At 34.4% G+C, this 10,122-nt stretch overlaps 2 protein-coding genes across 2 annotated transcripts; one reads left to right on the top strand and one right to left on the bottom strand.

Annotated features, from left to right (window-relative positions):
- The first annotated feature begins 1,886 nt into the window (after positions 1–1,886).
- Positions 1,887–7,083, top strand: LOC103864552 (fasciclin-like arabinogalactan protein 3). The gene has a single exon (XM_009142306.3). The coding sequence runs from the start codon at positions 5,443–5,445 to the stop codon at positions 6,298–6,300; it is 858 nt and encodes a 285-aa protein (XP_009140554.1). The 5' UTR covers positions 1,887–5,442; the 3' UTR covers positions 6,301–7,083.
- On the bottom strand, positions 6,533–8,648 carry LOC103864553 (transcription initiation factor TFIID subunit 11). The gene is made up of 4 exons (XM_009142307.3): positions 8,144–8,648; positions 7,785–7,881; positions 7,636–7,695; positions 6,533–6,863 (listed from the first exon to the last, which is right to left on the bottom strand). The coding sequence occupies exons 1-4, from the start codon at positions 8,554–8,556 to the stop codon at positions 6,783–6,785; spliced, it is 651 nt and encodes a 216-aa protein (XP_009140555.1). The 5' UTR covers positions 8,557–8,648; the 3' UTR covers positions 6,533–6,782.
- Positions 8,649–10,122: the final 1,474 nt, after the last annotated feature.

The following is a 10,122-nucleotide window of genomic DNA, read 5'->3' as shown; positions in this document are numbered from 1 at the left end:
TGTTTTATAAGCCTTTCTAAATTGTCTTTTAGTTGATTGAGTTACTTAACACATCGTTTTCTGCAGCTGAGTTGAAGCCTTCACTTGCGTTATATCATACTTTTTATCGCTGCTAAAAGAAACAGACTCGGCAATCTAAGACACAAGAAGAAACTAAAAAATGTCAATGGTTGGTCAATAAGACTTTAGAAAAAAAAACAAGAGACAATGATGAATTTGATGATTAACATTGTAGATCAAAAAAAATGTCTGATGGCAGAGTTGTGGCTCTCATATAAGCTTGAACATATGCTTCTTTTATGAGTGTCGGGAACTGAACATGTCAATTACATTACTAAATAACTTCGATTTATAAAGAGTTATAAATTTTCAAAAACTCAATGTTCACTATTAGAAATCTTTCTCTTAGATCAGAATATTAATAGATAACTCTTTCTCTTAGATCAAAACAACAAAATCCGAAAAAATACTTACAGGTTGTGATTCTTGCTGAGGATTCAACATTTGAAGTTATAAGACAGTTTATAAAGTTTGTTAAATAATTTATAAGGTTTATAAATTCTGCACAATTTTGAAGTTAACTACGAGGTATTGTGATACTTCAACAGAGCTACCAGACAAGCCAAAACTGATCATCCAACGTTCAAATATAAATTATGTTGAAAATGATTTTTTGTATTTTAGGTAAGGAGGAATTTAGTGAAATTGAGAATTCACACCTTGTGGAAGTGTTGTAGAACTAGCTAGAAAGAATAACATTCAATTTTCAGAAGAACCTTATGCAAATAAGATTATTGATGAATGGGGGTAGATCTATGGTTCACTTTCTCATATCAACCAATGGGGTTAGATCTATGATTATTGATGAATGTAAATAATTTATAAAAGTTTATAAAAAAACGTTATGAAAGCATACATTCAATTTATAAGGGTATTATATGAGTTCCATAGGTTTATAAATCAACTAAAAGAGTCTAAAACCATTTAGAAAGCCTTATAAAACAATTTATAATGGTTTGTATAACAATTTATAAGGGTTTATAAGGATATGTAAATAATGTATACGGGTTTATAAAAATAATTTATTAAGTTTATACACCACTATAAAATATTATAAAATGATTTATAAGGGAATTTAAAATTTCTGAAGCGGTGGAGTCTTGATTGTTGTCCACATGTACCTCAGAATCTGCCACGTATCATCATCTCCTTAAAAATCCTTATAAGGATATGTAAAATTATTTGTAAGAGTTTATAAACTATTAATAAATGCATATAAAACAAGTTATAAAATCTATAAACCATTTATAAATGTTTATAAGAAAGTTATGAAAGTTTATAAATAATTTATAAGGGGTATGTATACTATTAATAAGAGTTTATAAAAACTGTATAAAAGATTATATTCAATTTATAAGAGGTATTATAAGAGTTGTATAGGTTTATAAATCAACTAAAAGAGTCTAAAACCATTTAGAAAGCCTTATAAAACAATTTATAATGGTTTGTATAATAATTTATAAGGGTTTATAAGGGTATGTAAATAATGTATACGGGTTTATAAAAATAATTTATTAAGTTTATACACCATTATAAAATATTATAAAATGATTTATAAGGGAATTTAAAATTTCTGAAGCGGTGGAGTCTTGATTGCTGTCCACATGTACCTCAGAATCTGTCACGTATCATCATCTCCTTACAAATCCTTATAAGGATATGTAAAATTATTTGTAAGAGTTTATAAACCATTAATAAATGCATATAAAACAAGTTATAAAATCTATAAACCATTTATAAATGTTTATAAGAAAGTTATGAAAGTTTATAAATAATTTATAAGGGGTATGTATACTATTAATAAGAGTTTATAAAAACTTTATGAAACATTATATTCAATTTATAAGGGGTATTATAAGAGTTGTATAGGTTTATAAATCAACTAAAAGAGTCTATAACCATTTAGAAAGCCTTATAAAATAATTTATAATGGTTTGTATAATAATGTATACGAGTTTATAAAAATAATTTATAAAGTTTATACACCATTATAAAGGATTATAATAAAACAATTTATAAGGATATGTAAAATTTCTGAAGCGGTGGAGCCGTGCTTGCTGTCCACATGTGCCTTAGAATCTGTCACGTATCATCATCTCTTTACAAAGCCTTATAAGGGTATGTAAAATTATTTGTAAGAGTATATAAACCATTAATAAAGACATATAAAACAAGTTATAAGATCTATAAATCATTTATAAATGTTTATAAGAAAGTTATGAAAGTTTATAAATAATTTATAAGAGGTATGTATACTTTTAATAAGGGTTTATAAAAACTTTATGAAAGCCTTATAAAATAATTTATAATGGTTTGTATAATAATATATAAGGGTTTACAAGAGTATGTAAATATTTTATAAGGGTTTATAAAAATAATTTATAAAGTTTATACACCATAATAAAAGATTATAAAATAATTTATAAAAGTATGTAAAATTTCCGAAGCGGTGGAGTCTTGCTTGCTGTCCTCATGTGCCTCACAATCTGCCACGTATCATCATCTCTTTACAAAAGTATATAACTATTTATACAGGTTTATAAAACTATTTAAAAGGGTGTATTAAACTATTTACAAGAACATATAAGCTATTTATAAGTCTATTGTTAAAAGTACAACTCGACGATTTATAAGTTTTTATTAAGAAGTTTTTAAACAAGAGTTGATTGTATATGTCTATACAAAACACATAAATGTTTGAAGTTGAGAAGTCTTGTGAGGAATGCTAGGCAGAATGAGTGTAAGAAACTCAAAGTGATTTATAAGCGTTTATAAATTTATTTACAATGGCTTATAAGGTAATTTTTCTAAAATCCCTCCAAAAGACAATCAACACAAAAAAGACATATCTGGTGAAAGAGCCACGTCCTTCAACAAGGGATATATTGCTTTAACATAGTCTGAGAACATCAAGGCTTCTCCATATCTCACTCTTCTATAAAAGAAACAATTGAAACCAAACTCACTTACATGTCCAACTAATATCTTCAACTATGTAACTACTAAAAGAGAGATACAATTGTTTTAGTATAAGAGATGTCTAAATAAGATGAGAGAGAAGAATGTACTAAGAAGCCAACTCTGCAACTTTTATAAAGCGTTATAAATACGTAATTCTTTGATAGCACAAACCACATTCTTCTTCAGAGTCTCTCTTGCCTCTTCAAACAGCTCACCAACCTCGTAAATTTTCAAAATCTGAACAAAAGCCAGTCACATATTATTTCTACGCATCAGCATTCACTTCCAAAAATAAGATTCAAAAATAGTATGCTTTCGTAACTCAACAAACTCATCATTCATCTCCACTGCTTCTGTAGATATTATACACAAAACAAGACATAAAAAATAAACTCACAAAGTATAAATAGAACGTTACACTACCAAAACACCAACGTTCCACCTCATATACTGCACATACTAAAACATTGCTAGTCAAACTACAAATAGTAGCATTGTATTACCTTAAGGAAGTGAGATACTTAGATATGCATATCACCACACATATTCTCCGCAACATCCTTTAAATCCAAAAGCTGACAACACACATTTGTAATTCTCTGCAACATCACCAAATCAACCAAGAGAAGAAGTAATCATAGAATAATTATACTCTTAGGTTAGTACCTTCTCATGAATTAAATAATTATATAAATCTGAAAACTATGACAATAAATCAACAAAATCAATAATTGTACTCTTACGTTAAGCTTTGTGTCTTTTGATTGCTAACAGATCAACAGTAAGATTTGAAAGGACCCAATTTATAAGATCTTATAAATTTGAGATCTGAAAACTTCACTTGAAAAACTTCGTCTTCTTTCTTAGAAACATATCGATTTTGATAAATCAAGCTAAGATTACAGAAAGAGGCAAAAATCACCATATACTATCATCTTACCTTTGTTAGTGTTTCTTAGGCGTTGGGAGAGAGATCGTCTCGTTCGTCTGAGCTTGTCGAGTCTGTCAGCTTTGCCGGAGAACTTCTCGGCATGCGATTCGTGACGAACATGACCGATTTAGCATCGGAGGATTACTACGACTACATAATGCCGGCGGAGGAACGGCGGGATGTCCACTCGCCGCCACGCTCTCCCAATCCGGTCGAGTTCGTCGGAGATCGTCGAGTTCACCGGAGATCGCCAAGTTCGCCGGAGATCGCCGGAGATCGCCGAGTTTGCCGGAGATCTCGTTGGAGCTCGTCTCAATTTGATCTCAGTTTCATCTCGTGACAGACATTTGGAGAAGAATAGATCTTGGTTAAATTAATGAAATGAGGGGTATAATGGTACTTTAGCCATTAAAATTTTAATGGTAAATTTGAAAAGTGTAAAGTTGAAAAGTGGTATTAGGAAAGTGGTATTAGTGGCAATTCTCCTAAATATTTAAGTATATGATTAACATTAAAAATATATACCAATTATGTTTTAAAACAATAATTTATGTATAGAAAATTGAAAACAAACACCCGTGCGGTTGCACGGGTCAAAATCTAGTGTTCAGTTAATTGTCAATTGAGGTTCCGAATATGTTCAGTTTGATTTGTGACAAGAGTGTCCTCTTTCGATTTTAAATTGAAAATTCAAATAGTTTTATTTGTGTTACGATATGGTTATGGATGGAGCTAATGGAAATATATACCAATTTAAAGTTGTGCAAGATTGAGGTTCAACTAAATTGATTTTTTGGAAATGAAGTTTCTTCACATCAACAGACAAGTTCTTTTGACTTGTCTTTATCCGCAATATGAAGATCGGTGCGATCTTCCCCAGTGACCGTGTTATTATCAAGATAGTTTTTTTCAACGAGACAACCAACTTAAATTTTAGTATTTCATTTTTATATCTCTGTAGTTTGTTTTTGTCGTTTTTGATTGTCCGGAAAAAATATATTTTTGCTGGCTTGTATAAAACTTTTAATATAATCCAATAGATGAAAAAAATAAGAGAAAATAGGAAAAATGAGACACATAGAATTTGGGTTTGTCCCAATAGGACTTTTAGAAGATTATTTAGTGAAGATTATTTAGCTAAACCACTCATCTCACTGTCACTTCTTTCGAATTTCACTAAATAAAGACAAGCATGGACTTATCTAAGTTGACTCTACATTCAAACATTTTACACTGAAACTTGAAACATCTCACATTCTTGAAAGAAAGAAAAAGTCAAAAACAATTCTCAAGATTGCTAATTATAGAGGTGACAACAAAAGAGACAAGTTTAAGCCAAGGATCTTAGAAAATGTCTCTCCACCATTAGTATTGACCTCCTCTCAATGTTTGTATATATACACAACCAGATCCTTTTATGACAAACTCAGTCTGAGGTTTAGCTTTTACTATAGAAAATTAAGGGTAATATATAAAAAAAAACATTTAACATGTGTCTCAAGGCCTCTTCTTCTCTCCTCTCTCTCACCATCTTACTCGGTGTATCATCCATTGTATCAGCTGTTAACATAACCAGAGCACTCGATAAATACCCTGAATTCAGCACCATGACCGAACTTTTCGCCAAGACCAAGCTCACACCAATTATTAACAAACGTCAGACAATCACCTTGTTGGCTCTTAGCAACGATGCTATCGGTTCCATCTCTGGTCGACCCGAGGACGAGCTTAAGAACATTTTAATGAACCATGTGGTTCTTGACTTCTACGATGGGCTCAAGCTCAAGGCTATAAAGGACAAGAGCACAATGCTCACCACACTTTACCAATCCACCGGCTTAGGCCAACAACAAAACGGTTTTCTCAAGTGCAGCAAAACTAACGGAAAGATTTACTTCGGGTCTGCTGTGAAAGGCGCTCCTCAGACCGCTGAGTACATCACGACCGTGTTCCGTAACCCTTTCAATCTCTCTATTGTCCAGATAAGCATGCCCATTGTGGCTCCTGGACTAGGGGATCCGGTTGAGGTTCCTTCCACACCACCCATGTCTTCACCACCGGCTCCATCTCCCAAGGAGGCTGCAGACGCTCCAGCTCCTGGACCAGCTGAGGAGGAGGGTTACGCAGATTCTCCTCCCGGTGGAGCTCCAGAAACCGCACCTGCATCAGCTCCATCAGAAGATGGTTCTCCTGCTCCAGCTCCAGGTCCAGGTCCAGAAAATTCCGGTAAGAAGAAGAAGATGGCAGCAGCTGATGAGGCTGAACCACCTACGTCTGCTTCTAACACCGGTTTGAGCTTTGGTGCAATTCTAGTTCTCAGTTTTGTGGCTAGCTTTGCTGGATTCTAAGATGTTTTAAGACACAGCGAGTTGAAAACAGTTTGAAAATGTGACTCGACCGTAGACTAGTGATAATCATAGTGATACGAAGTGGACCAAAATTCCTAACAAGTTCTATCCACACTAATGTACCTCAAAATCATTTATCATTAGGGAAATTTTTTATCGTTAGATCTTAGATGTAACCTGTGTTTTTTAATCTTCATTCATCCAATTCAACACGAGACAACCCAACAAAACGTGCAACCAAATTGCTTCATGGGATCATTTCAAATCAACCAATATCAGAAAGTTTTAGCATAATGAAACTGCACAGAACTGATCAAGCACTGCTAAAATGATGAAACCGAGCTTAAAGGGTTTTCACCAAAGTATCAAAATAAATCCTAAAAAAATCCAGCAATTGCTCATACTGATGAAGTCTATTTGATAATATTGCCGAGGGCCGAAGAGAGATACAAAAGATTCGGCATTGGTCTAGCTGCAGTCTGTCACTTAAGCTTCTCTACGATGTCTGCAATGACCTGTTCCATATCAAGATCCTTCATCTCCTTAAATGGGCGCTTCATATCCTACAACATTAAAGAAAGTCACATCACCTGCTATGTAACTTGAGAAGATTAAAGAACATGAAAGCCACATCCTACGTCACCAACAAACTGATTAGCTAATTATTCATGCTTCAAACTACTTAGCACTTAACTTGATTCAGCTAAAGAGAAAACAACCAAAAAACCATTTTATGATGCTCACAAAATACCATTCGTGATCAGTTGACCCAGAGCAAAAACATCATCAAAGAAACAGTGCTATGAGAATTACACTATGGACAAGATGAGAAAACCGATTAATAGGAACAAAATTTCTCAATGAAAACAGAGTTATCACTCAGTTTCAAACTAGTAGCACTCAGTTTGATTCAGCTAAAGAGGAAACAACCAAAACCCATTTTATGATGCTCACAAAATCTCATTCGTGAAACTATCAGTTGACTCAGGGCAAAAATATCATCAAAGAAACTATCAGTTCTAAAGCAAATCATCAAAGAAAGAGTGTTATGAGAAAACTGATTGAATAGGAACAAATTTTCTCAATGAAAACAGAGTTAGTTATCACTCAGTTTCAAACTAGCTAGCACTCAGTTTGATTCAGCTTAAGAGGAAACAATCAAAACCCACAAAATCTCATTCGTGATCAGTTAACTCAGCCAAAATAGCATCAACGTATCTATCAGTTTAGAGACACAATGATATAAGAATTACTATGGACAAGATGATAAAAAAAACTCATTGAATAGGAACTAAGTTGTTCAAAGACACAATGATATAAGAACTAAAGACTTACCAAGAGACTGACAAACGTCTGACCACCTTCCTCACGAATCTCAAAGCAACCACGCCTTGGCTGTGAAAAATCAAATAAAAAAGGAAAGAATCAGCAACGAAAAAGATAACTTAGCAAGCATAATGTGACAACATCAAAGAGGTAACTACCTTATCAGCATTCATAGTCACAATGATGCCAGGAACAGCAATCTCGAGACCATCCTTCAGCTCGTTGGCCCTCTCCTTGAAAGATTTGCATTGTTTGCTTCAACAAAACCAACAACAACAAGATTCAGTAGTATGAGACAGATAATCTTTCAGATGAATCACAACAAAAAATCCATAGAGAGAACAGAGAAAGCTCATTATCTCTACTGAAGAGAACGAATCAGAACAAATTTGAGTACAAAACCCTAACGACGAACCCTAAATAGAAGGCGAGTGCACAATCACAGCAAGAATGCGAACAAAACCCTAACGAACCACCAACGATTACGATCTAAAAGAAGGGAGACGGTTTCCTTTACCAGTGCTCGATTTCGATCCTCTTGTGCTCAGCGCCGTCGTCTCCTTCTTCTTCTTTTTCAGCTGCGACGTCGTCGTCGTCGTCGTCTTCCACCGGCTTCTTAGATTCGTCTCCTTCTTCCGTTGCAGCAGCAGCGACGTCGTCGTCATCTTCCTCCGCCTTCTTGGCCTCGTCGTCCTTTTCTTGCTTGATCTTCTTAGTCGCCGGTCCAGCGTCCTTGGCCTTCGGCTTCCTTTTCTTCTTCTCGGGAGACTCGTAGGTGAAGAGCTTGGAGGAGGAAGAACCACCGCCACCGGACGAGTCACGCTGAGTTTGGCTCCGAGTCTTCCGATCCATGCTGCGAGTCTGCCTCGTCGGCGTAGTCACCGTCGTAGGTTTCGCCTTCCCTTCTCCGTCACTCTTCTTCGGCGCCATTTGTACGGAGCGAAAAGCTTTTTTTCTGTTACTCTCTCTCTTCTTCTTCCTCCTCTAGATATTTCACTTTTTTTTCACCCGCTTCTTGGACTCTGTTTTAACCTCTTTAACGCTAGTTAGAAGACGTTGGAGAGGACTAAAGTTACCTTGGGAAGACACGTGGCCTTGAATTTGAATGGACGGTTAAGATCAACTGTGGATGATAAAGACTCGTCCTTACGATTGATAGAAAAGATGGTAGCGATTGTTTACTGTTTACTACGTCTAGACGAGTTATATTAAGGTGTAATCCTGGTAAATATACAATCTAAGCTTATATGTTTTCAAGATTAATGACAAACATTACTTCCAAATAAAAATATTCTTTTAACGTTTCACGTCTAGAATGTCTCTTTCTAAACATTTCTTTGAATTAATTTAGAGGTAACAACTTTACCACCATTACTTGTTTTACAAAATGGTCCACTTTAGTGATTGGGCTTGAGATCCATAAATTACAACTCTGTTAAGAGTCCTTTAAACCACAACTGAAAGTCTGAAATTCAATTCCCTGACTCCGTAGCAGGCCCCGGAGCAACCCAGTAAAAGCTTCTCCCTTATAAACTGATTAAAAACCTTAAAAGTCATCATTATCAATGGTTTTCTACCTGAATATTTTACAAATTATACCAATATTAAATTAGAAAATCTCTAAAAATATCATTTGAAAGACTTATTTTTCAAGTTTCTTTAGATATTTCTTAATCAAATTTTAATAAAATTTATGTTCCAACTTTAGGAAATTCAGTTTGAGAAATCTCTACGGATTCACTAATTTTACTTGGAGAAACTAGACCCCCACTTCATTTAGGAACCATAACCAGAAACTTCATCCTCTCATGCAAGCGAGAACCAAGAGTGCAAGGTGTTACTCGCTTCTCTTGGGATAAGGAATGAAAACCTACGATTCTATTTATAGATAATGTTCATACGATCGAAAAGAATCATGATGCAATCTATTCTCCGGTGATCTATGATGGTGAGATTAAGAGAATAGATAATGTTGATAAGGAATGAAAACCTATGATGGTGAGATTAAGAGAATAGATAATGTTCATACGATCGAAAAGAATCATGATGCAATCTATTCTTTCTTTCTCGCCAAAAGTCACTGACCGTGGCCTGCCAAGCGAAAGTAGATAGATACTTCTTGTACATGTTAGAGTGAGTAACGAGTAGAGCCGATGACAGAGTCCAAAGACCGATTAACATAGATGAACCGAAGCTTGTTTGTCTTAGCCGACCAGACGAAATTAAAGAATGAGCCTTCAAAATGGTCATCCCGTGGTCCTGGGATTACAGAGAAAGAAGGTAAGAGGCGTCAATGCGATGAACCGATCTCTAGTATAGGGCATATGTCACATTAATCACAGTATTACATGAACAACTTGTTTCAAGTCACATTAATCACTGTCACATTAGTGTATATATATCCTAATAAATATACAACCTTTAGTTAAGATGTTTTCGAGAATAAAAAGAAGTATTCTTATGATTAAAAAATATATCAGGATAATTTAAGGATCT

Source organism: Brassica rapa, chromosome A04 (assembly GCF_000309985.2).
Source record: "Brassica rapa cultivar Chiifu-401-42 chromosome A04, CAAS_Brap_v3.01, whole genome shotgun sequence".
Taxonomy (NCBI): Eukaryota; Viridiplantae; Streptophyta; class Magnoliopsida; order Brassicales; family Brassicaceae; genus Brassica; species Brassica rapa.
The sequence above is the reverse complement of the archived record's forward strand: the minus strand, read 5'-3'. Positions and strand labels throughout refer to the sequence as shown.

Bases quoted from the DNA above. Each gene is read 5' to 3' on its own strand.
- LOC103864553 (XM_009142307.3), bottom strand. From the start codon at position 8,556: ATGGCGCCGAAGAAGAGTGACGGAGAAGGGAAGGCGAAACCTACGACG. The intron at 7,882-8,143 runs GTAAAGGAAACC...GTTTTGTTGAAG, and splicing joins AGGATCGAAATCGAGCACTG to CAAACAATGCAAATCTTTCA. The intron at 7,696-7,784 runs GTAGTTACCTCT...GATTTTTCACAG, and splicing joins TGACTATGAATGCTGATAAG to CCAAGGCGTGGTTGCTTTGA.
- LOC103864552 (XM_009142306.3), top strand. From the start codon at position 5,443: ATGTGTCTCAAGGCCTCTTCTTCTCTCCTCTCTCTCACCATCTTACTC.